General features: G+C 41.3%; 1 protein-coding gene across 1 annotated transcript in view; it reads left to right on the top strand.

Moving 5' to 3' along the window:
* The first annotated feature begins 6,273 nt into the window (after positions 1 to 6,273).
* DDX43 (DEAD-box helicase 43) overlaps positions 6,274 to 27,200 on the top strand; it is a 32,453-nt gene continuing 11,526 nt past the window's right edge. The window contains exons 1-11 of the mRNA XM_066622706.1: positions 6,274 to 6,556; positions 7,441 to 7,496; positions 8,672 to 8,804; positions 9,610 to 9,759; positions 10,446 to 10,527; positions 13,136 to 13,292; positions 13,373 to 13,491; positions 14,762 to 14,872; positions 15,584 to 15,725; positions 16,495 to 16,595; positions 21,903 to 21,990. Coding sequence (XP_066478803.1) covers positions 6,274 to 6,556; positions 7,441 to 7,496; positions 8,672 to 8,804; positions 9,610 to 9,759; positions 10,446 to 10,527; positions 13,136 to 13,292; positions 13,373 to 13,491; positions 14,762 to 14,872; positions 15,584 to 15,725; positions 16,495 to 16,595; positions 21,903 to 21,990 — 1,422 coding nt within the window. The remainder of the gene's footprint in view (positions 6,557 to 7,440; positions 7,497 to 8,671; positions 8,805 to 9,609; positions 9,760 to 10,445; positions 10,528 to 13,135; positions 13,293 to 13,372; positions 13,492 to 14,761; positions 14,873 to 15,583; positions 15,726 to 16,494; positions 16,596 to 21,902; positions 21,991 to 27,200) is intronic.

Below are 27,200 nucleotides of genomic sequence, written 5' to 3' on the forward strand. Positions count from 1 at the left end.
GGCAAGAACTGGAGGCCTGTGGGTTAAAGCTCTTGTCCCCAACTGATTCTGTCTGCCTCTCCAATTGCCAGAACCAGAGGGAAAAGAAGGATGTTGATGGGAAGCCACTTAGCAGTGGTGTGGAGCTTGGAACTTTGATAAAACATCCCTTGTCAGGTGGCCCTCCAACAAAACTAGATCCTGGCCAGGGATTTACATATCTAGTTATCTGCAGTTTAACCACCAAAGCTATACATTTTAAAATATTTTAGAATACCTACAATATCAATTTCCTTATCGAATGTTTTATAGTGCCTTTTTGTGCTTTACATGAAATCTCCTAAATCTGAATTTAATCTTAACAAAGGCGCAAGGCAGGTAACACATACCTGTATATCAATAATGAGATTTGCTTCCCTTTTTAAAAACATGAACTTGAGGTACGATCCTGCCACATGTCTGTGGAGACAACAGTATTCAAGTGGAGCACCATTTCAGCTGAAGCTGAGCAGGTTGCTGCTTACAGGGAACCTACAATTACTTCACCTACCAGAAACTGCTATGTTTGCCTTAATTAAAAGGACATGCTTGAGTCCTTGTAGTCTTAATTATGCACATAATGATGTATGAGAAAGTGAATGACTACTTTCAAAAATGCAAACAAATCAGGAATAACTTTTCAAAATTACAGCGGACAATTTGTATTTCCCCCTTTGTATCAACAAATTTTTACAATGTTATTCTAAAAGTATCAAATACTTCTTTTCCTATTGTTAAATTGATTATATTTAAATTTAGATTTGAAAATTTTAAAGACTTGACCTGATTATTTAAAAATGAGGTGGTATTTCACATTTCCTCAGTGGGAATTCCTATATACACAATATTAAAAAATGCGAGCCATGTTTTCTCCTACTGAAATAATTAACAAAATCAGGTTTTGCCTAGAAATGTCTCCTGACATGTACTGAGCCTGTCATTATGCCACCGTCTGCATGGGTAGTTTACTTTCATGCATAATGCTACTGAACTCATTATAATGAATATGTGGTGTGGGGGACAGAGGGCCCAATCCTATCCAACTTTCCAGCACCGGTACAGCCGCAATGCAGTCTTGAGGCAGAGAAGCAAATGTTCCCATACCCTTGAGGAGGCCTCTGTGACTGCCTCCCCACCACAAGATGCAGTGCACACTCCATGGGCACAGCTACACCAGCACTAGAAAATTGGATAGGACTGGGCCCAAAGTCAACATTCCCATTATTATTCACTGAGAGTTGTTTATCTGATTGGGTATTGTATATGAAACGTGGTTAAAAAAACAGGAAATAATTTGATCCTTCAAAACACTTTTGAAACTACCATGTAAACCATTTGTTCTTTACCATTACATGTTTTTCTTGACTGAAAAAGGAACTTTAAAAAAATTGACTATGATATATTTAGAAAAATATATTTTCTTCTGACTCATATATTTTTATTTAAATAGGAATAGAGTGTTCTGAGAATTCAGTATGACAAAGATATTTACTCATACTGACCCCAGATCTTATATGTATATATAAGATAATCATACTTAAATTGACTGCTGTCATTAAATATGACAGATACTTATATTTCTCTGTGACCAGGCAAATAATTCTTGAACACTTTATACACTGCACTGTCCAAGGGTTTGGGCATGCAGTCTTATTGAATCAAAATTCCTTCTAACTTACCTCAAAATGCGTGTTGTCCCAGTTAAAAGTACAGAGGCTAGAACTCTTACTTTGCTAGGCATCTGTTTAAAGTGAAATTATAGTATTACACTTATTTCCTGAGGAAACAAATGCTTAGCTAAATTAATCAATATGTCACATTGACTCTATAACTATTAATGCACAGAATGCTAAAAGAAAAGGGGATAAAGAAGCATTTTTCTAAAGCACAGAACAAAGTAGAATTTACCAGAAAAAGCAAATAGGTGAAGAAAACTGATGAGTGTTGCTCTGCCATAAGCCCAGCTGAATTCAGTGGGACTTACTCTTTAGTAAGGGGAAAATCACACATTACACACTCACATGTAGTGGTAGGCTACCAGTTTCTGGTTTTATGAAACATCACTTTGGAAGGGGGTGATTGAGCAGAGAAGGGAGAGGGGCTTTGCTTAACACTGTACTTTTCTTGCCTCATGTTTCTCTACCCTTAGTAGCCTGCCAAAAAAGAATTCTTATTTTTTTTAAAAGAAGAGCTGTTGGCTAGTGTTATATGTGTGATGTGTAGTTTGACCCTAAGTATGCTTAGAATTACATCCTTAGAATATTCCTAAACATATTAACATTTCAGTGGTCACTGGACTGGCATACACAAATGTGTATGGGACTGGGACTTTAGTGCATGAATGCAGGAGATGAAATCTGTCCCTGTGTGAGTCTGTTGTCTTCACTGGACTTAACTGCAGAGAAACTCAGTTAACGAGCCCTTCTGAGCCATTTTTTTCCTTAAAGTTAACTTATTTCAGTAGGGCTAGATATGGCCTTTTTTTAGATGAAATGCAGGTGATATTTTAGATGGAAAAAATTGTTCATATTTCTGCTTTACTCTCCATGCCACCAAATGTTTTAGCATTGTTTAAATTAATTGAAATATTATGATTGCTATAACTATTTAAGGGTCCAGTCCTATTCAATTTTCCAGTGCCTGTGCTGATGTGCCTATGGGGTATGCACTGCTTCCTGTGTTGGGAATGCAATCACAGAGGCCTCCTCAAGGTATGGGAACATTTGTTCCCTCACCTCCGGGGCTGCATTGCAGTTGCACCGCTGCTGGAAAGTTGGATAGGATTGGGCCTTAAGTTGTCTATCTAATACATTTAATAAAATTTCCAGTCATTCTGACAGATACTGGATATATCTATATAGACTAAACATTTTCTGCCATTGAGAGTGTTGAGAGACATTAACTTTGGCCCAAATACAAAGCAAAAGTACTGAAAGGTTTATTGTATGACAGTCATGGAAAACATAAGGGACATTTCCACTGATGCTAAAATGGCCTTATGCCATTACAATACAATGTTAATTGTAATTTCATGATAAACTGAATCCATATTGTTGTTAATAAAAAGAGTTTTAAATAACTTTTATGTATGCTTTTTTTAACCTGATGAATTGTTGGTGAAGCATTTTGCATTGGTTCATGTTAAGTCTGCAGCTGGTTAGCTCTGCTACGGAGCAAGGCATTAAAAGGATTCAGTACAGCAGGGGTTTACACAGTTTGCTTCCCTCAGTGGCTGGTGGTCTTGGGACCTTGACCTTTCCCATTTCATTGCCAATCTTGTTTTTATATTCCATGCCCAACTTAGGGTTCTGTCACCTGTCCTGATATCACACCAGCAGTTCCCCTAATTCCCTGAGGTCTTGTAAAGCCAGTAAACTCCAAACTCTTCCATTGTGTATGGCAACTTCTATGCACTCTGCTTGTTTATTGGGGATCCAGTAGTCATCTTCCAAGCAGAAGGAGAGCAACACTGGGGGATATTAATACAAGGTCCCTGCCCATGTATTGCAGGTTATGAGCATGCTCGTATACCTATATACGTATTAAGCTTTTGGAAGCACTATGAAAAACTGTGCACATATGGAATGTCTGTATAGTGATAATTTTTCAGAGATTTTTATACAGCTCCGTTTCAACTAAGCAATATATTTTTGCACCAAAATCTTTATAAAATACATCTCCTTGTTTTGGGGGTATTTTTAAAGCTATGATTTATGAAATCCAGTGCAACATCACAAGGAAGATTCTGTCATCAGAATTATTACAGACATTATTAAAATAAAAAATTGGTTCTATGGATGTTGCTTTTATGTTTTTTTTTATAGTTACTGCTGAATGATAAAAGATTTTTCAACTCAAAACAGTCTGTGTTAAGTCTTTTCAATAAAGATTGGGATTTAAAGCCCAGTCCTACCCTCCCCCACCCCTGCCGATGCAGTGGTGCCAAGTGACGGCATTTTCACAGGTCTCCTCTGAGCAAGTGAACAATTCTTCCCTTAGCCTGGGCTGAGGCTCCATGGCACAGAAGTGTCTACTCGGACCTGTGCTAAATAGCTGATGCAAGTCCATATGGACCCACACCGCGGGATTGGGTCTAGGGAGGTCATTAGGGTTTGGCAGCTACTGGTGCCACTGAACCTGCCCCCTTCCCAGACCAAATCCGCCTACGTATTCCCCATTTCACCCCACCCCACCCACCTCTCCTGCTGACCTTTCCTGCTCCAGCAAGCGGTGGGAGAAGTGACAACATGGGCAGGAAAGCACAAGCCTTCTGCCAGTGCTCCTAGCAGCATGCTGTCAGAGTGCCTTTTACAACAGTAGAGGACCGTTAACGACAACAACTGATAAGTACCGCATAGGTCAGGATTTAGCTCTTAAGCAGCCTGTATGCATAACTACAGCCTTAAAAACTTTTAAAGTTTCACTAAAGTGGTTTAAAATGTTTATACAGCATCTGTAATTATTGTTTACTGGTGTGTCTATTTTTCAGAGTCTGAATGCTCAACGAATGCATTTTTTTGATCCCTCCAAACCAAGATGTGTCCCCTCTCAGTACATTTTGACACCCTACTGGTTATCTGAATCACTAATGAAGATCAATCAATAACACAAGGCAGAGGACACTTCTACATGAAGGCTGTGCATAGTGATCTAAGAACCTGTGATATAGTTGGTTGAGTGCTCAGTGCTGAGCAGTCCAGGGTCCTGGATTCAAATTCCTGCTCAACCACAAAGATTCCTGGGTGTTTTTGGACAGCTTACTCAGACTGTGCAGATTAGATCTATCAGCATAGTCCTATGCTTATCTACTCAGAAATCCCATTGACTTCAGTGGGATTAAAACAGTAGCTGCAGACAGGCAGAAAGAAAAGCCACACCAGAGCTGTAGACAAGAGTGTGAAATCATCAGACACCATTCCTCCCTGTCTACCTAGCTGTTTAACCAAGCAAGAAGCCAGATGACCAAGGTGGTCCTGAGTCACCTTACATCAGGTGTCAGTTGCTACGAGGATAAAAGTTGAGGGAGGATCAGCAAACCATCCTGGGGCCCAGACTTATCGAACTTTCCAGCACTGATGCAGCCACAATGAAACCCCAAGGTAAGGGAGCAAATGGTCCCTTACCTTGAGGAGGCCTCCATGATTGCCCCCCAACTGCAGGATGCAGCACAGTCCCATTGACACAAATGCATCAGTGCAGGAAAGATGGATAGGATTGGGCCCCTTGGCTCTTTGAAGAGGATTTTTAAAAAAAAACTGGCAATAGATTGTGTCATCTCCTCAAGCCACACAGTTCCTTTTCAAGCAGCATAATCCTACGCACATTGCTCATAAGTAAATCCAATGGGGTTATTTCCAAGTAATTTAACATAGGCTACTGACCTAGAGTGTGTGTGAGAGAGGAAAAAAATGAAGAGGAAGGAAAGTGCACGTGCCCTGCATGCACCGGTCCTAAAACAGATGCAGTTCAAAAACACCTGCCTGGAGAGGAGCTGTGGGGCTGCCACACAGAAACAGATGTACACTAAAGGTGCTGTTTCCCTTCTTCTCTCATAGGACTTCTTTCCTGCAGTGAATAGGTTTATCCTGTAAGTAATTTCTTATACACACTTGTCATCTCTGTCCTTTAACTATCCCATGGGGCAGATCTAGTGCTTGTGTTTGGGAGGAGCATGAGCACTACCTTAAAAGCCATTTCTGCCCAATGTTGCATATATGCAACAGAGACCAAATTGTACACCTGTGGGCTGGGCAGAAATGGGTTAATTCCAGAGCCCAGGTAAGGAGGCAGGTAGACCTGGGCTCCCTGGGCTGAACTCAGTGGCCTCTGTGGCTGTCGGCTGGGCAGGTGGACCTGGGCTCCTGCCTGGACTAGAGCCCACATCTACCTGCCAAGTAGACCTGGGCTCCCACCTGAACAGGTAGAGCACGCTTGGGCTGGTACCCACTCTGGCAGGCGCCCTTCCCACCGGCGCGACAGTTTGGGGACCCCCTCCTTTGGCTCCGCCCCTGAACTAAAGCAACAGCTCACGCGTGCCTCAGAAGGAAACTGCGCTGGACTCTCAGAACTGGACCGGCTCGTGACGGTTTCGAACGCGCCAGCCAATCGCGTGCGGGGAACCGGGGTGCTCGGCCAATCAGAGCGGGCTGCCTGAAGCGGGCCGTTTAGAGCGGCACGCGCCGACTCCGCAGGCGGCCGGTGCGCGTGCGAGGCGCTGAGGCAACTGTTGCTCTCCGCGCGTTGACCCCTCCAGCCATGTCTGACTGGGAGGAGGACGGCGACGACGACGGGTCCCGCCGAGTCTCCGCCAAGCCCTCTCCGCCCTTACGCGAGCGGGGCCCGGCGGGGGCGCCTCCTCCGTGGGCTGAGGGCGGTGGGAGGCCGCGTGGCTCGCGGCCGGGCCCTGCTCGGGAGCCCTGGCGCTCTGGGCCCTTGGAGTATCGGCCCCGCGGCCCCAGGAGAGGGACGGGCAGGGAGCGCCCCGGGTCGCCGCCGCTCTCCTTCCGCCTGGAAAACGCTCTTGTCGGCACCCTCATAGGTAGCTCCCCGCGCACACGCCGCGTTTCCTGCTGGGGCTGGAGGGACGTGGCAGCGGCTGTGGGCCTTTCTGGCCTGCCTGTAGGGGTTAGTGCTGAATGGGCTGTTATCCTCTGCTCGCTTGCCTCGGAGTTACAGCCCACTCCCATGCATGTCTCCTCAGAAGTAAGTCCTGCTGGGTTCAGTGGGGCTTGTTCCCACGTAAGGGTGGATAGGATTGCAGCCTTAGCATGTGAACACTTCTGAGTACACCTGCATAAACTTGAGCTGCCAGCCACTGAAGGAGAGGATGGGACAGCAATTGGGTAGATAAAGTGTTGCTATTGGGGCAGCCATGGGGATAAATAGTGATGTGCTACCTTGCAGGGATCTTATGTGACAGCAAACTCAATCAACAGAAGGAAATGTACTCAAAGGAATTCAAGGGAAATGTATTCAATTCAAAGGAAATGTATTCTAATTTCCACATTTATCTACTGCTTTTCTGCCAGCACACTTAAGTTGATTTACAGTGGTCTGTACACAGAGGTCTGCACACTGATAGGTACAGTATAAAAGGGGAAAAGGTATAAGGAGATAAAGTCTAAAAGTGATATGAGTACTTGCTCATAGTGACAGGATTAAGGATACCAGAATACAACAACTCTATACAGTGCATATTACATGTGTGTTGAAAGAACCATAGTCAAGTGGAAGCTATTGAAATTTTGGTTTGGCTGTCATTTATGAACCTGATTTTCACCTACCACGTTATCAGCATATGCTAGTGTATTTGTATGTTGTATGTTGTCAGCGTCAATGTGCGTTGATCTAATTCTGAAGAAACTTGGTACAATTTGGGATGTTATGAAACTTTGCATAAGGACTTATTTATTTTTACAACAGGTCGAGGTGGAACTAAAATAAAAGAGCTTGAAGAATCTTCAGGTTGTAGAATACAGGTGAAGTGCTTAGTTTCAGTGCTTTCTAGTCCAGTGCTTCCCTCCGATATTCCAGTTGTCACACTACAAATGGTGTGATGCAAGTGTAAACATGCTCCACTTAGAGCCCATCCTTTCTGTATTTTCTTAAGAGTAAGCCCCAGTATGCTTAAGTGAGGCTTGTGCCCAAGTTGGTGTGCAGTACCTCAGTCTAGTATCCTGATAATGCAAAAAATAAGTAAGGAATTGGAAGGCAGCTTCTAATATGTTTGTGTATTTAATTCCATTTAGAAATATAATTAGTTCCATTCAGCAAAGTTAAAACAAGAACTTGTGTATATGTGTATGTCTACATTGATGTGCATATTTGCAACCATTTGCAAATGCATGGGATTTTCAGGTTGCTAAAACTTAATAGTACATACAGTGAACCCTCAATTTAATAGACTTTTGAAAGAACATTGTCTGCTTCTCTGAAATTAATCATATGTTTTGTGCATGTGTTGACGTGTGATATATGCATTTTCATAAATGCATTTGAACTTAGTTGGACGCAGCATTTAACAGACACCCTTCTCCCATTATTTATATCATATACTATATACTTGTGCATTATCATGCAATATACTTGTGCATTATCATTGTGGTGTGTTTAGCTCTTGGTCAGCACCATCCTAAACAACATTTGGACTATGCCAGCAGGTGGTTAAGGTGTGGCCTCTGCCAGGGCTGACTTTAAGCAAATTGGGTCCCGTGCCTAAGGGACCCCACGCTAGGGTAATCTTCTTGTATGCTGTTTTGTATTAAAATGTGCTTAGATCCATTTGGTCCATTAACTCACATGCACTTTTTAAGTGCACTTTTTTCCATTCTACCATAGAGACATAAGGTCTATAATAAATTTTATTTATATCTCAAAGGTTCTCAGACCTTGACTGTGAACCTGGGGCCCTGCAAATAATGTTTCCAATTGGACCATGCAGCTCTTAAGGCCGACCCTTACCTCTGCAATCCCTGGAATGCAAAAGTCATGTTGAAAACTATTAAGATCTGGTTTATCAGTTCCTGGGTACTTTAGGAAATCCCGCTTTAAACTTGACAGAGAAGTTTTAAGAATCCAAAGAGAGAAGTTTAGGGAGGTGTGTTACAGCTTTCTAGTACCTTATGGTTATACTAAATAAAAAATGTTTGTTTAGGTTGTAAAAGGTTGTTATGAAGCAGAAATAAAGATATTTGGTGATAAGGACAAGAAAACAAAAGCCAAAGTGCTGATTGATGATCTTATGGAAAGGTGTAGTCAAAGCAGTGCTGAAGAACGGTGTACTAAAGGTAAGAAGCTAACACTGGATGCATATTTTATACTTGTACTTTTTTATTCAAGCTTATTATTTTGTTTAAAATTTATAGCTAACCACTCTGTTAATAAGGCATTTATGAATTTCACACTGAAAGCTTTTAGTGGGGGGGATTTTCAAAGCAGTATGCACTGCTGAAACAGAGACGCCTGCGTTGGCTCAGTCATGTCGTGAGAATGGATGATGGCCGGATCCCAAAGGATCTTCTCTATGGAGAACTCGTGCAAGGAAAGCACCCTACAGGTAACCACAGCTGCGATACAAGGACATCTGCAAGAGGGATCTGAAGGCCTTTGGAGTGGACCTCAACAAGTGGGAAACTCTGGCCTCTGAGCAGCCCGCTTGGAGGCAGGCTGTGCAGCATGGCCTTTCCCAGTTTGAAGAGACACTTGGCCAACAGACTGAGGCAAGGAGGCAAAGAAGGAAGGCCCATAGCCAGGGAGACAGACCAGGGACAGACTGCACTTGCTCCCAGTGTGGAAGGGATTGTCACCCCCTAATTGGCCTTCTCAGCCACACTAGACGCTGTTCCAGAACCACCATTCAGAGCGCGATACCATAGTCTTTCAAGACTGAAGGTTGCCAACAGTCAGTCATACAGGATATTTGTTATGAAATGTCTAAAAACAGGCTTCGTAGGAATTGTTTGTCTCCAGGTATGTAATGAAATAAGACTGCTCTGTAATTCTCAGCCTGTTCCTTCCCCTCCCATTCATTTAAATTTCAGAATAACCTGATGTAAAGATGTTTAAACAAAACAGAACTTGATTTTCTTTTAGCAGATTTCTTCAAACAGGAAATTGGAACCACTTATTACAATGAAAACCGTTTTGGAGTTCTGAAGTCCGAAAACAATAATCCAAAACAGTCTATTAACTGGGCCTCCCTTCGAGAGAATAAAGCTAAATATGAAGCTCTGAAGTGGGCTGGTTGGTATCTTTTTAAAAAAGAATTATAGTTTTATCTTCCATGTAAATACGTTATTACCTTTGAAAAAACATTTCTTATAAAAATATTTTCAAAAATGTATGAAGATCATGTGACCAACCTATTGACTTCAAGAATAGTATTAGAATTGCCTGATCTTTTATAAAAAGCAGATACGAGCTAGCAGAAGAGCCATTGTCCATTACAGTGTTGCACATAGTAATGTTGCACTGAGATAACGCTTGAAGAAGAATGGACTTTTATATTTGATCTGGCTTGTCTACAGCGATTCCTTGCAAGCCCTATTTGAACCACATCCTGACCTCGTGCAACATTGCTATCTGCTGGTGCTGGCCAGAATGCTAAAAATTTTCATAAGAAGAATTCACTTTTATAAACAGGCGTTTTGGAGAAAATTTTATTTAAATGTTATTTATTTGAAGCATTTGTATCCCCAGCCTTTTTGTCACAGAGTAGTTAGTGGTTCTATTATTGCTGTATGGGGGGTAGATGGGTGCCAGTAGGTAAAGGTGATGGGATTATCATACACATTTTTTCTCCTCAAAAGGCTTATCCTATAGAAAAACGTATTCCTATAAAGTGTATTAGAATACTGTACATAGATTTTCAAAAATACTAATTTTGAGGGAACAATTCTAACAGCCTTTTAAAAAATTAATTTTACCAGATTTACCTCCAATTGAAAAAAGATTTTACAAAGAATCATCAAAGATTGCTTCTATGTCACAAGAAGAAGTTGATAAGTGGAGGTAAGAATTCAGATTTAGAAAGTTTTGTGTGGTATGTTGAAATGTTAGATTGGTTTTTCAAGGACTGTAATATTTTGGATGTGTATATGTCTTGGGTTTTGAGGCTGTCTGCTAAATCTTGTATACTTTGTGTTTGAAGTAGGTCTTGCATGCCATGAGTTGGAATGCACAAGCTCACTGTAGAAGCTCACTGTATTTGCTTTTAAGGTACAGAAACCCATATCTTGATCCATGTAATGCATCCATGGAAATTCTCAGAACTTGAATTCAGTAAGAGCTGCTTAAACCATTACATTTTTTAGCTGTACACCTAAAAATGTAATGTGTGGAAGAGACATGCTTATTGTTCAGATAACCAAAAATGGCTGCAGCTTGTTACAAACTCAGATTTCTGTCATGTAATGTGTAGAAGGGCTCTTAATTGTTTTATCAAGTGTTTACATACATGTGTTTTGCATCCAGTGTTAAATTTCCCTCATGCTGTGGGAATCTTGACTTTTTTGTCGCAGCTGATGCTGATAAATTATTCAAATTTTTTTATTTTCCACAGTAACTTCTATCGTGGGCTTTGATATGATTAAGGCATGTCAGTTCTAAGTAATTGTATGGCATATATTCTGGATTACATTTACCGCAGATACTCGCCTATAAGTCGATCTCACAGATAAGACGAGGGCAGGTTTTGAGCCCAAAATCATGGAATTTGCTATGACCCTCGGATAAGTCGGGGGTTTAACTTAGGGAGGTGTCTAACTATAATTTTGTCTGATTTTACCCGAGGCCAGATCCTGAAAAATGTCCAGTAATTGTTATCTAAGAACTCTACCATCTAATTTATTAAAAATAAAGTAAAAGAACATAAAATACATTTGTGTACATGGAAGTGGGGGGGGGCAGATCTCTATACAGACCAGTGCAAAAACAGGGGAAAGGTGTGGGGGTGGAAAGATCTCTATAGAGACATCACAGCAACACCAGGGCAAAAGCCCTTGCACACTCAGAACTAACAAATGGAAGTGGGGGGGGGGCAGATCTTCATACATACCAGTGCAAAAACAGGGGAAAGGTGTGGGGGAGGAAGATCTCTATATAGACATCACAGCAACACCAGGGCAAAAGCCCTTGCACACAGAACCAACAGATGGAAGTGAGGGGGGGCAGATCTCCATACATACCAGTGCAAAAACAGGGGAAAGGTGGGGGAGGGAAGATCTCTATATAGATATCACAGCAACACCAGGGCAAAAGCCCTTGCACACAGAACCAACAGGTGGATGTGTGTGTGTGGGGGGGTCAGATCTCCATACAGACCAGTGCAAAAATAGGGGAAAGGTGGGGGAGGGAAGATCTCTATATAGACATCACAGCAACACCAGGGCAAAAGCCCTTGCACACAGAACCAACAGATGGAGGGGGGGCAGATCGTCATACAGACCAGTGCAAAAACAGGGGAAAGGTGTGGGGGTGGGAAGATCTGTATAGAGACATCACAGCAACAGCAGGGCAAAAGCCCTTGCACACTCAGAACTAACAAATGGAAGTGGGGGGGGGCAGCTCTCCTTACATACCAGTGCAAAACACGAAAGGTATGGGGGAGGGAAGATCTCTATATAGACATCACAGCAACACCAGGGCAAAAGCCCTTGCACACAGAACCAACAGATGGAAGTGGGGGGGGCAGATCTCCATACAGACCAGTGCAAAAACAGGGCGAAGGTGTGAGGGAGGGAAGATCTCTATACAGACATCACAGCAACAGCAGTGCAAAATCCCTTGGAGCCGAATCCTATGCATGTCTACTCAGAAGTGAGTCCCTTTATAGTCAATGGGGCTTTCTCCCAGGAAAGTGTAGGTACCGTATGTACCTCTTTACAATGCAGATAGACTTTATCTTTACAGTGCAAATAACCAGAACAAAAGCACAAGGGAGGAACACTGAGTGGAAGGAAAAGGGATTGCCATACCCTACCTTCAAAGCGGAAAGCACAAATTGAAGAGATTTCTAATGCAGCCACTGCTGCTACCATGTGTAGCTCCTCACTTTTTCCTTAGGCAAGTCTGTCCACATGGTGCTCCCAGTCCCACGCTCCTGCAAAGTCTTGCAAAGCAAGGCTTTGCAGCTTGCGTCCATGCTGGGGCTGCAGCCTGTTTCTTTTGCAGAACAAAAGAGAGAGCTCCGGGGTCCATGACTTGCTCCCGTCATGCCCGCAAGTACAGGCTGCAGTCTCTAGCAGCCAAAGAAGCACAGCAGCAAACGGAGGGGCACTGCAAGCCAGAGGGAAGCTCCTCTGGGCTTCTGATAGCTGCCGCAATACCCTTAAACCACCCAAGCTCCTCGGTGACCCGGAGATAAGAGGAAGAGGCAATCCACGCTGGATTTCAAGGCATGAATTTTTCGCCTTATAGGTGAGTATCTACGGTAAGTTCCCTTTTCTTAATATTATGCGATAGAATACTAACTTGTTATGGAGCTAATGCATTGTTATTACTAGCGGACCCTGCCACCACACGGGACAAATGCTAAAGAAGATTAGTAGATAAATTTGAACTTATTCTGAGATAAGTTTGCTTATAGTTAGTATAACATTATTTCTGATGTTCTTTAAAGAGAAGAAAACAATAATATTACCTGTGATGACCTGAAAGATGGTGAAAAGCGTTGCATTCCCAATCCTATCCGTAAATTTGAAGATGCTTTTCAGCATTATCCTGATGTCATGGCAAATATAAAGAAAGTTGGTTTTCAGAAGCCTACACCAATTCAGGTATCATAGCTTTATTTCTGAGAAATAGAAACTGTTCTGCTTAAAACTTCAGCTCATACATAACATCTCTATAATTTTAGTCACAGGCTTGGCCAATTATACTTCAAGGATTTGATCTCATTGGAATAGCGCAAACTGGTACTGGAAAGACGTTGGCTTATCTAATGCCTGGATTTATTCACTTGGATTTACAGCCAATGTAAGAAGTTGACTTGATGTGATAACTTGCATTTTTTGCATGGTTTTTAATTTGATTATAATGAACTAAGAAATGAGACTACAGGATTTATTGCAGATTTGGTCATTAGAGCCCTGTACAAGATTCTCCTCATACTTTTTTGTTCTCTTACTGTGCTTCTCTGCCTGTTCTAGGAATAGGTGAACATTTGGCCCCATAGCTACATTGGGTTAGGAAATAGTATGGAGGGCCATGATGTGCATGCAGAGAGACACAAACCCTGGTCACCTTTCATTAGCTATCCATCTAGGCTTTCCCCAACCATTTACACAGCACGTATACTCATGCATGCACATATTTAAAAAATTGTAAGAACAATTTTTTCCTTTCTGGCTTTTTTACCCGCCATTTACAAAGTGCATACTACCAAACATATTTCTTTCTTTAAATATACAATTAATCAATCCATGTTAGCGTCTAGCAATCCCCCTCAATATTTTTTTTATTATTGATTGATTGATTTGTAATCTGCCTTTCTCCTCGAAGAGTAACAAAGGCAGCTAACAACATAAAACATAATATACAAAACTATAAAAATAAAGCTATTTTTCCCTTTGTGAAGCACACAGGAAAATCACAAAATTAGGCAGGTTTGGTCCCTTAGGACAAAGACACGTAACCACATTCACTGTTTTAGAGAGGGGAGGTAGAGCTCAGCTCAGGCTAAAGTTCGGTTTTGGTGTGTTGGCAGATTGAGACATAGGGCCATTTACTGCCTTCAGGCATAGTTTTTGGAGGCGGGCAGCAGGAGGGAAAGGAGAGAGAGGTCAGAGTAGAGGGTAAGTAGATGCTGCATTGGAGAAGAGAAACACAAGGGACTGGGGGGAGGAGAAAGGTCAGAGTGGAGGCTGAATGTGTGCTGCATTGCACCCATGTTGGGAAGAGAAAGGGAGAGGAAGCCATGGTAGAGGCTCCCAGCAGCAGCAGACATATTTGTAGGTGCACCCTCATTGTGCCCCCTTAAGGGGGCAGAGGCCAGGGCCCTCAGGCTGGGATGTCACTACACCCCAGTCTGAATACCACTGCTATATGGGATTTGCTTCCTAGTTAGTATGCCTATAGGGGTGCCTGCTTATCATGTGTCTCCTGTATAACTACACACTAACAGTACAATCCTATGCATGTCTATTCAGTAGTAAATCCCATTTTGTTCAATGGGGCTTACCTGGGGCTTGCTCTCAGGTAAGTAGGCATAGGATTGCAGCCAAAATGGGGCTGATTTTTTTTACAGACCTAGAGAAAAACGTGGTGGACCAGGTATGTTGGTTCTCACGCCCACCCGAGAATTGGCTCTTCAGGTTGAAGCAGAGTGTTCAAAATATTCTTATAAAGGAATTAAAAGGTAGTGTTTATCTTCTACTCTCCTTCTTATTACTTCTACTTTTGGCATTGGTACTACAGTGTTACTGTGTATTTGACTGGAATGACCACTCAAGCTACTCTGAGTGGTCTATGGTCTAATGGAATTAATTTTCCTGATTTGGTGTGCACAGTCTCATTGATTGACTACTATTTAACTTGTAGGCATTGCTGACAGACAGTATACAGAAGAGAGAATAGTCTCTATTGTAGAGTTTAAAATACTCAATAGTCTTCTAGCTTTGTGTGTGTTCAGTAAGAAAGGTTCTATATTTATGACTTACCACAATATGCTTTTATAAATCTAACTGGATGTTGTTTAGGAGACACTTAGCATCAGAAGTGGCAACAATGCTTATTTAAACAGCTTTCTCCGCAAACATTTTCACTAGTTATTTAAATTATTTATGTATAATTAGCCTTTCATATCCAGAAAAGTCCAAAGACACAACAGGGCAGTAAAATTGTCTAGTACTACATACAACAGGGTAGTAAATTCACATAATCCATGTGAAACAAAATTTTAAAAAGCAATAAACCATAAGAACTTAATAGAATAACATAATGGCAAACAGCAGTATTAATTTTCAGGGGGAAAAATTGAAATTGTGTTACTGTGTAATATGTTGTACAGCATTATGTTGGTATTGTGTTAACTTTCTGAAACTAAATGTTGGACAAACACTGTTTTTAGTATTTGCATATATGGTGGTGGAGACCGAAAAGGGCAGATCAGCTTGGTTACCAAAGGTGTGGATATTGTTATTGCTACTCCTGGTAGATTGAATGACCTTCAAATGAACAACTTCATAAACCTGAGGAGCATAACATACTTGGCAAGTAGTCACCCTATTGTTTTGGCTTGGGAATGTGCACCACTTCTTAATTTTACATGTTGAATTTATAATTTAAAGGAATTTGTGATGTAATTACCTAAAATCTTTTTAGCTCCAGTTCCCGCTTGTGGAAGTGTACACTCTGATTTGAGGACACCATAATGGTAACCTAGGATAGTCAAGTTACATATAATGGAGGCTTGTTGTGGTAATACAACAAACATGATTACCTAATGCAGCCATTTTCAACTACTGTGCCATGGCACACTGGTGTGCCGCGAGTGGTTCACAGGTGTGCCACAGGAATTTGAGGGAAGGTCATTTATTAGTAGGGCCAATAGGGATGTGAAGCCCCTACTGGCAGCATGGTATGCCTTGGCAATTATGAAAAACCTGATGGTGTGCCTTGACTATTTTAGTGCCTTGTCAGTGTGCCATCAGATGAAAAAGGCTGAAAATCGCTGACCTAATGTGACTAGGTGGTAATGGAAAGACAAAAAAGTTCACTATATGTCTACTCAAAATTAAGCTGTTAGATATATGTTACAAAATTTAAATGTCACTGCAACGAGTATATAAGCGTAAAACAAAATTATGTATAATTGTAAAGTACCAGTTGCACAGTAGAGGGGAAAAATATTTTGACATGGTGTCAAAATATTTTTCAGGGATATTTTCAGGGATATTTTGACATGGTGTCAAAATATATTTTCAGGGAACCTATAGTTTTACACTGGCGTCATCCATATTTAAACTTTTTTCCCAACAGGTGCTGGATGAAGCTGATCGAATGCTGGATATGGGATTTGAACCTCAAATAATGAAAATTTTATTAGACGTACGGCCTGACAGGCAAACTGTTATGACCAGGTAAGTGTGACTTTAAAGGTCCAGAGTCTCACCTGACTACATATTGTGGAAAGGTGACAAACAACTGCCAGTAAATTCTTGTCAAAGGATGGCAAGTTGCATTAATTCTGGAGCGTGATGTAATTTGGGGAAGATGATCACTGAATAAAGTCAGCCATTATAGTCAAATGTTTAGTTTACAATTAGAAGGCATTCTGACAGTGTAAAGGGCTTTTAAAAAGCAGTTCACTCATTCTAAAACCCATTCCACTCTGCAATTTTTCTAGTCTTTATCAGGGCCTTCCACATCTTAGCTCCTTTGGTTAAAGAACCCCCATTAGTAGCACAAGGCTAATATCTACAACCTCTAACAAGTGCTTCCTGTGGTTCAATCAGACGTAGGACAAAAAATAAATTATAGTCTGTATCCCTTTTGTAAAACTTCCAAAAGCAATAGGTCTGCTGCAACATTATTTCCCAATTGTGGAAATATTGACCAGTTTCCTATTGTTACTCTTCTCCGTATGTTAACCATATAGTTTGTGCGACTGAACAACATTTGACTGTAATAGTATTAGATAATTACAGTTTCTGTATATTGTATACATGCACAAATCTCACCTATTTCAGGCATTCTTTTTCTGTTGTGTGTGAAATAAACTAGTGTGTGCTTGGAAATATATGCTCTAAATCAACAAATAAACATGTGAGTGCATTCTTCATGTTTATTGCAGTGTGGAGTAAGTAAGACAGATGCTTGAAGTTCCTGATCTTTGTTTTATTAGGAAAGTAGTCTTAAGAACCGAGGGCCCAATCCTATCAAACTTTCCAGCTCCGGTGTAGCCACAATGCAGCCCCGTCGTAAGGGTACGCATGTTCCCATACCTTGAGAAAGCCCCAGTGACTGCTCCTCCACCACAGGATGCAGCGCACACCCCACTGGCACAACTGCACCAGCACTGGAAAATTGGATAGGATTGGGCCCTGAAATGAGTAAAAGTTACAAAAAGGCTTAATCAATACTAAAACACTGACACCAATTTGTTCCAAACACCCGTACCCCATAACACTGTAAATGCCCCCCTACTCTCCAAATAATTCCCCCACATATATAGTCCTGTGAAGCCTACCATAATACTCCAGCAATATTATATGTATTTCCAAAGCAGAGTCATCAAACTGAATAAAATTGCATTTTAATTCAGGCTTTATCTAGGTTAATGAACACAATTTTAACTGTCCAGTCTTGGCTTAATGGTTTCTAATAATTTTGTTCTAATTTTTAAGGCTGATCTTCCTCCTTCAAATGTATTTCTATAATTTTGTTAAAATCTAAAATACTGTACAATGTTTACCTTTTTTGGGTACAGAATCAGAGATATGTGGTTTTAACCAATAAAGTGCTAGTTTTAATTTTCTGTCCTAGGAGCTTTATTACCGTTTAATCCTTTTTTAATACTAACTCTACTGTATACCTTCAGGGAACAGGACTCTCACATACTATATGTAAAAAGAGTCCTGAAGTCTTGGGTAGTCAGTACATCTGGCATTATGCAAACAATGTTTTCTTAAAATGACTCTTTGGGAAATGAGTCATTCCGTGTCAAATATTTTTGTACCTCGCATTCTTAGATTTTGATAAAACTTGTCATACTTAATGATCCTATGTAGTTGTTGAAGAAGTGCATTTTTTTATTTTTAAACTTTCAGAGGAAAAATATATTTAAGTTCAAATTTTATCAAATAATGTGCTAGTGATACTTGAACGAGATGTAAATCGGATGCTAGTTGGGATATAGAGCTGGGAGAGGTCTCATTGTAAATCTGTTTTGATGTGCTGTAACATGTAATTTCATCTTTTCCATCCTCTCTTTCATCTTGCTCATTTGTGACACAGATATCACAAATTTTGGCTATCATATGGCATACAGCACAATGGGTTTAATAGTTTTAAAATTTTAAATTGAATTTTAAAAAACTAAAAAATCAATTGTCTAAAACAAACATTTTTAAAATTTGGAAAACATCTCAAAACCAGTTCACACTTGTCTGTAATTATCCACAAAAAAAATTGGGGAATGATGGTGGGATCATAAGATATGAGAGGTAACACATATGTATGATCAAGATAAAATAATGGAATCTGAATTTTCAAATGGAACTTCTTTAAATCTACAACATAATTTTTGTACAGTATTTATGAATACTGTTTCCATGTGTATTACTTTTCTCATTCTGTCCTGACCTATTTACTTTTAGGTGATGTAACTCCACTCAGTAGCCAGAAAAATACAAGCTGAAACAGAAAAGATCATGCTGGTCATTGTGCAACAGCACCATTGCCCATCTTCTCCACGCTACTGCTCTTGGCTTAGTCTGCCAGCAGAGTTTGTGAAGACAACTTGCTTCTGTTTGTTTGTTGAAACCAAATCGCTCCTATCACAGGAAGGGATTAAGACCAGTGACAACATGAATGTGTTGCATTTTTCCTGAAATACCAGTGACGGCTAAAGTTTGTGACACTTGTCAGAAAGAAATGAGCAGGATGAAAAAAATGAAATTATAGGTTTTCCACAAACTAGCTAGGATGTAGGTTACAATTGCAGCACTTCAGATGCCGTCCCTAATGTATCATTCTTTTCAGAAGCTTTAAGAACATTGAATACATACATCAAAACCTAGGAGAGTCCCCTATTGCCATGAAAAGCACCATATAAAGGATATTCTACAGAAAAAATAAAAAATGAATACTACTGTAAAGCACCAACTTCTTGTCAATGCAGATTCTTCTGAAAGTGATGTTGAGCCCCAAGATGAAACTGTTTTTAAGTGACTTAAAAACAAAATTGAAAGCTTTGACCAACAGAAAAGCTGTCCAGCTTACATTTTTCTGGCTGTAGTTTGGAGTTAACATATCTAAAGGTAAACTCCACAAAGAGTTTTAAAATGAGAGCACTCCCACCTCTCTCAACTGGTGTTTGATTTAAAGCTAGTTAATGTATCACTACTAGGCCATTTTTTGATAAAATTTTGAAAATTTACATAGCTATAAAATTTCACATATTGAACATAGGCCACTAAAAACTGGCATTTTTTTCATTATGCCAAAGGACAAATAAGCACCCCAAATTTCATAAAAATCTAAGGAGGTCAGTCTAAAACAGTGTGGTGACTTGACACGGAATGACTCAAATATATTTTCTAAGACAAGTTTTCAAGTGACCCTAAAAGATTATAGTTGTTGCTTAAAGAAAGGATTGAGTCCTCGCTCTGAGGGGTACTCAATGTTAGCAAAGGAATATGCCTTCAAGCAAGTTATTGACTACCCAGAGGCAACTGATGGGCCACTGTGGAAAACAGAGTTCAGGACTAGATGGCCCTTTGGTTTGATCTAGCTGGGCTTTTTTTGTTCTTAGGAGCAGCATCAACTGTAGCAGTCTGTTCTGAAAGGCCTCTTGTAGAAGATTTGTAAATCAGTGATATGTACCTTAATCAAGCCATGTAAGATGGAATACAGGTCTTCAACAGACAACATTTGTGTGGGAGGTTTGCAAAGAGTTCTACTTCCTCAGATTCAGCCCAGTGCTTTAGGAGACACCCTAGGAATGCTGCTTTGTTCATCTCAATTGTGAAGACTAACTCGTAGAACAGGGCAGTGCAGCTTTGGTAGCTGGAGGGCCACATGACCCTTGCATAACCCCTGGCTGGGCTGATGTGGGCTGACCTGGAAGCAATTGGCAGTGACATGATGTCCCTGCCAATTTCTTCCATGTTCTGAGCCTGTTTAAGTCATTCAGTAGACTCAAAACAGAGGTGGTGGCAGCGGCAGGGCTTTTCAGTCCCTGCTGCACCATTCTCATTTTTTGGCATGGAGACCGAGAAGCCGCCAGCATTCCTGCCCCTCTTAAGCTAATAAATCTGCGTTCTAAGGTCATTTTTTCTTGCCATAAGTTTCTATTCTAACATAGCCTTTGTATGTTGGTCTTATCAATTAAAACCCTGGTCCACAAGCTGGTCGTATCTTCCCTGATTACATTAACTTCCTTTTTTCTGGTCTCCCACTGTCTTACTTTGCTTCTGTCACCTTCATCTAGTACTTCGTTTCAAAAAAATCATTTCTCTTGTTGCTCCAACCATGCAGTGTCTCCTTAAATCTCTGCACTAGCTTCCTGTCTGCTCCTGGCTTGCATAAGCTACTCCAATCTAAATCCTCCATGTCTTCTCCCCCACCCCATCATTCTGCTCATTTATCCTGACACATTGCATTTGCTACTTGTGACCTTGACTCATCCAGCACTGCTATCCTGCTCCCCCATACATTTCCACCTTATTTTCCCTTACACTTGGAATTACTTCCCACAATGTTTCTCTGATGCCACTTCCATTATTTCCACTAACTCCTTCTCAAAAAACTACTTTTCAATCCCTAGTTCCATGTTATGCTGTAACTGAGGGCCCAACCCTATCCAACTTTCCATCACTGATGCAGCTATGCCAACAGGCCATGTGCTGCATCCTGCTGTGGCGGGGGCAGTCACAGAGTCTTCCTCAAGGTAAGAGAATATTTGTTCCCTCATCTTGGGGCTGCATCAGAGCTGGAAACTTGGATAGGATTGAAGCCTAAGTTGAAGTGTACATTAAATAATTGCATCTCAGAAGTGCAAAGCTATCTCCTGAAAAAGAATTCAGTGGCCTGGTTGTTCTGGAACCTTATTGAGAAGAAAATTTGTGCATGTGCTCAGAATTAGGTTGCGAATCTGCAGAATTATCTTTTTGGTGTATTAATATAGTATGATTTACTTCTGTTGTATCGTATGTACTTGTTGGTATAATATACGATGATGGCACACAATAGTCATTAGTATATTATTCCTGTATGAGGAAATTAGTTTTCACAACAAAGTTGCAGATTGATTTATATACTGTATTTCTGAATAAATAATAAGAAAATTGTATTTTCCAGTTTACATTAACTACATATGCAAGGAGAACAGATAATATTGTTCTGTGATGACTGAGGATGCAAATCATGAACTTGGATATGCTGAATGTATTTTCAGTAAAATTGTTGATGTGGTGTTTTTAATAAAATATGTTCTAGCTGAAATAAAATGGCAAAAGTTCATGTGGGTATGTAGGTAAAACAAGCACCAAAATATGGTCTTAATCTTTTTTATTTTTACCAGCAAGTGGCTTTATTCTAGAATTCAGTGTTCATGATTGCAGCATGAATTCGAGTTGAAACTGGTTTTGTGGCAAACAGCTTGAATGGCGGGTGGTAATAGAACTGAAGTATTTCAAAATAGCCTGTCCTTTTATTCTTCCCAGTGCTACTTGGCCAGATGGTGTACGCCGCCTTTCAAAATCGTATTTGAAGGATCCTATGATTGTATATGTTGGTACACTTGATTTAGCGGTGAGTTGCTTTGTTTTCGGGGGAGGGCTGTACTCATTTTTATAAATGTGTGTATTCAGGAATAATCAAACAAGTTGTACTGTATATGAGAACAGTCTAGTACAGTTGTGTCTCAGCATCCGTGAGTGTTCCATTTCTAGAACCTCTGTGGATGCCAAAACCTGCAGAATGAAACCTGTGGATGAAATCTGCAGGTCAGGCACCTGTTGCCCTCCAAACATGACTGGAGCTGTGTTTGGGTTGAGTTCTGAGGGCCAAAAATATTCACTTTTGGTTTGGGGCTGAAAAATGAACTTTACGATTTTCAGCCTCCAGAAAAACTTGGAAGACCATCTGAGAGTTGGGGAGGCTATGCATGGTTTCCCAAGCCCTCAGAAGGCCTTCTGGCTGCTACTGGAGCACAGCTCTGGTCGCATTCAGAGGGAACAGGTCCAATCGAACCTGTGGGTTTGGAACCTTCGGTTTGATAGAACTGCAGGTCCTTGATTCCATGGATAATCATTGTGGACCTGCACTGATTTGTGTTAGAAACTAGGTTATATTTGTTAGTGTCATTATAACTCAGAATTTATGCATTATATAATTGTTACACACATGTCATTCCCAAAGTTCCTGAGTAACTTTCTAAAACACCTTTTTAAAAAAAATTACAGTCATGGCTGTGAAGAACATAAGAATAGCCCCACTGGATCAGGCCATAGGCCCATCCAGTCTAGCTTCCTGTATCTCACAGTGACCCACCAAATGCCCCAGGGAGCACACCAGATAACAAGAGACCTCATCCTGGTGCCCTCCCTTGCATCTGGCATTCTGACATAGCCCATTTCTAAAGTCAGGAGGTTGCACACACACATCATGGCTTGTAACCCATAAAGGATTTTTCCTCCAGAAACTTGTCCAATCCCCTTTTAAAGGCGTCCAGGCCAGACGCCATCACCACATCCTGTGGCAAGGAGTTCCACAGACCACCCACACGCTGAGTAAAGAAATATTTTCTTTTGTCTATTCTAACTCTCCCAACACTCAATTTTAGTGGTTGTCCCCTAGTTCTGCCGTTATGTGAGAGTGTAAAGAGCGTCTCTCTATCCACTCTGTTCATCCCCTGCATAATTTTGTATGTCTCAATCATGTCCCCCCTCATGTGCCTCTTCTAGGCTGAAGAGGCCCAAACGCTGTAGCCTTTCCTCATAAGGAAGGTGCCCCAACCCCGTAATCATCTTAGTCGCTCTCTTTTGCACCTTTTCCACGATGTGTTTTTTGAGATGTGGCGACCAGAACTGGACACAATACTCCAGGTGTGGCCTTACCATTGATTTGTACAACAGCATTATAATATTAGCCGTTTTGTTCTCAATACCTTTTCTAATGATCCCAGGCATAGAATTGGCCTTCTTCACTGCTGCCGCATATTGGGTCGACACTTTCATCTACCTGTCTACCACCACCCCAAGATCTCTCTCCTGATCTGTCACAGACAGCTCAGAACCCATCAGCCTATATGTAAAGTTTTGATTTTTTGCCCCAATGTGCATGACTTTACACTTACTGACATTGAAGCGCATCTGCCATTTTGCTGCCCATTCTGCCAGTCTGGAGAGATCCTTTTGGAGCTCCTCACAATCACGTCTGGTCTTCACCACTCGGAAAAGTTTGGTGTTGTCTGCAAACTTAGCCACTTCACTGCTCAACCCTGTCTCCAGGTCATTTATGAAGAGGTTGAAAAGCACTAGTCCTAGGACAGATCCTTGGGGCACACCGCTTTTCACTTCTCTCCACTGTGAAAATTGCCCATTGACACCCACTCTCTGTTTCCTGGTCTTCAACTAGTTCTCAATCCATGAGAGGACCTGTCCTCTAATTCCCTGACTGTGGAGTTTTTTAGTAGCCTTTGGTGAGGGACCGTGTCAATGCCTTCTGAAAGTCCAGATATATAATGTCTACGGGTTCTCCCACATCCACATGCCTGTTGACTTTTTCAAAGAATTCTATAAGGTTCGTGAGGCAAGACTTATCCGTACAGAAGCCATGCTGATTCTCCCTCAGCAAGTCCTGTTCATCTGTGTGTTTTGAGATTCTATCTTTGATGAGGCATTCCACCATCTTACCCGGTATAGATGTTAGGCTGACCGGCCTGTAGTTTCACGGGTCCCCCTTCCTTCCCTTTTTAAAGGTAGGCGTGACATTTGCTGTCCTCCAGTCTTCTGGCACCGTGGCCGTTTTGAGGGACAAGTTGCATATTTTAGTCAAGAGATCAGCAACTTCATTCTTCAATTCCTTAATAACTCTTGGGTGGATGCCATCAGGGCCCGGTGACTTACTGATCTTTAATTTATCAATGAGGTCTGAAACATCTTCTCTTTTAACCTCTATCTGATTTAATTCCTCTGTCAGGAGGGGCCATTCAGGCAGCGGTATCTGCCCGAGGTCTTCTGCCGTGAAGACAGATGCAAAGAACTCATTTAATTTCTCTGCCATCTCTAAGTCTCCTTTTATTTCCCCTCTCCCTCCCTCACCATCCAGAGGGCCAACCGCTTCTCTGGCGGGTTTCCTGCTTCTAACAGATTTGAAGAAGCTTTTATTATTCCCCTTAATGTTGCTGGCCATGCATTCCTCATAGTCGCGCTTGGCTTCCCATATCACCTTCTTACATTTCTTTTGCCACAGTTTATGTTCCTTTTTATTCTCCTCATTAGGGCAAGACTTCCATTTATGGAAGGAAGCTTCCTTGCCCTTTACAGCCTCTCTAACTTGGCTGGTTAGCCATGCGGGCACCCTCCTGGATTTAGTGGAGCCCTTCTTTCTTTGTGGTATACACCTCTGGTGGGCCTCTATTACTGTTGTTTTAAACAGCCTCCATGCACTCTGGAGAGATTGGACTCTTTACGTTCCCTTTCAACCTCCTTCTAACCAGCCTCCTCATTTGAGGGAAGTCCGCCCATCGGAAGTCAAGGGTTTTTGTGAGAGATCTGCCCGGTATTCTTCCCCCGACGTGCATGTTGAAACAGATCACAGCATGATCACTGTTCCCCAATGGCTCCGTAACACTGACATCTCTCACCAGGTCCTGTGTACTCAATATTAAATCCAGAGTCACCTGTCCTCTGGTGGGCTCCATGACTAGCTGTTCTAAGCCACAGTCATTTAGCATGTCAAGGAATTAGGTCTCCTTTTCGTGACCAGAACACAAATTGACCCAGTCTATATGAGGATAATTGAAGTCCCCCATGATTACAACCCTGTCCCTCCTTGTCACCTCCCTGATCTGTTTCCTCATTTCAAGGTCCCCTTGAAGAAACTTCAAAATGGATAGTTAATGCAGTATGGATTTACACATGTTGGGTTTTAACCAGTGTATGCCGTCATCTCATGTTATACAAATGTGTGTTTGTCAGGAGGTGAGGCAGTACAGGGTGTTTGGTAGGTGGAGCAGGCATCTCTCTTCCCCACCTCCATGAACACCCAAGGAGAAAGTAGCAGAAAAATATTTTCTGTTCCAGTCTTCCAGCTACAGATAGATATAACTGAATAATAAAGTTCTTCTCACTGTCGGTTCCCACCTGCCCTCCCCGCTATCTGTTCTACTCTTTTGGAAGTTACTGCACTCTTAAATTTCTTGAACTTTCATTAGTTCATCATAATTGCCAGCTGTTTGCTTCATGTCATCTGATAGTAAATGTGACTGGTTAGTTGCTAAAAATTCCAGTTTACTTATCTGTGTACGTTTTGTCCTTTCTGTGCTGCTGCTCTTTTTGCAAAATGAAGTGTCTTTCTCAAATCATTCTGGACTGTCTGCAACTATCTTCTCTATCATAAACCTAGTGCAAAAAAATATGGTCAGTTTCCACCTAAGTATGTTGGCTCTCTTTCTATGGCTTTCTAATTAACCATACTGCATATAGGGATCAAATAACATATCACTGAAGTAGGTATTATGTGAATACAAACTCCCAGAAGTTTAATCAGGGTAGTTACTGCATCAGGTAATTTCTCATTTTGTACTAGGAAATGTAAAAGTTCTTTCAAAGACCCCAAAAAGCAAAAAGTTGTTTTGATATATAGACTTGTCAGTTTCAGCTGCTGATTCCCTTGTTGCTTACTTTGCATCAATATTGTTCTAATAGTTTTAGGGGTAGGATCATAGTATGGAAGTAGAGCATGTGTCAGGCTTTAATTCTGTACTATCTTTCCACTGAAAATGCTCCACTGCTCTGAGCCCCCAAAGGTGCCATTGTATTTGCTATTAAAGGTCTAAGCACACTCTGCTTGCTGCACTCAATTCCAGTTGGCCTGCATGGCTGTCCTAAACTAGAAAACAACACATTTATCATCACATCTAGTTTGGCTGGCAGTCTTGCTGGAGACATTGGATAAAACAGTAGTTAAGTTTGGATTTCTTGATTTGTGGATTGCAACTTAAAACAGTGTTCTGATATGAACAAAACATTTGATTTGTGAAAAGAGTTGTTTGGTTTTTCCTTAATCTTTACTGCATTTGTGCATAAAATAATGTTGAAGTTATTGGATGCTACTATGCAGTTCTTACTTTCAAGCATGTGTACCAGGATCTGTGAATTAGTCCTATGGTTAGCCAGTTCCAGTCACAACTCAAGTTCAGTGTCTCTGTGCATATCTGAGTAGGCTGGAAAATGTAAGATTTGTTACCCTATTAAGCTCTTGTAGATGCTATGTTGTATCAATATTCTCTCTCTCTCTCTCTCTCTCTCTCTCTCTCTGATTGTGTTGCAAGTAGTGTCCTGTGTTGTCCTATGCAACTTGTGTTGCAGGTTTCATTTTTCTGTAAAGTATTGAAAAAGCATTATCTGTACAACACTAATGCTAAGTACAGAATTGTTCGCTATAACTCTTTTGGCACAATCCTAAGTACTTCTGTGCTGGCAGAGCAACTGCTCTGCCCGCGCAGTCTGTCGCAAATGTCCCATAAACCACATTGCAATTGCACACCAGTTAGTAATGCTGTCGGGAAGGCTGTACCATCCTGCCAGCACAATGCATACCAGATGCAATAAGTTCCTTGCAGGGGAAGGGAGGCAAGGGTTCTAATGGGGCAGGAGAAAGGCAACGATGGAGGTGGACGGATCAGGCCTGGCACATGCTGCATCCTGTCTCCATCCCCAGGCCTGATCCGCCAACACAGAGCAATGTGGACTTGTGCCAGTTATTTAGCAGTTGCAGGTCTACATTGCCCCATT

Source organism: Tiliqua scincoides, chromosome 1 (genome assembly GCF_035046505.1).
Source record: "Tiliqua scincoides isolate rTilSci1 chromosome 1, rTilSci1.hap2, whole genome shotgun sequence".
Lineage (NCBI taxonomy): Eukaryota > Metazoa > Chordata > Lepidosauria > Squamata > Scincidae > Tiliqua > Tiliqua scincoides.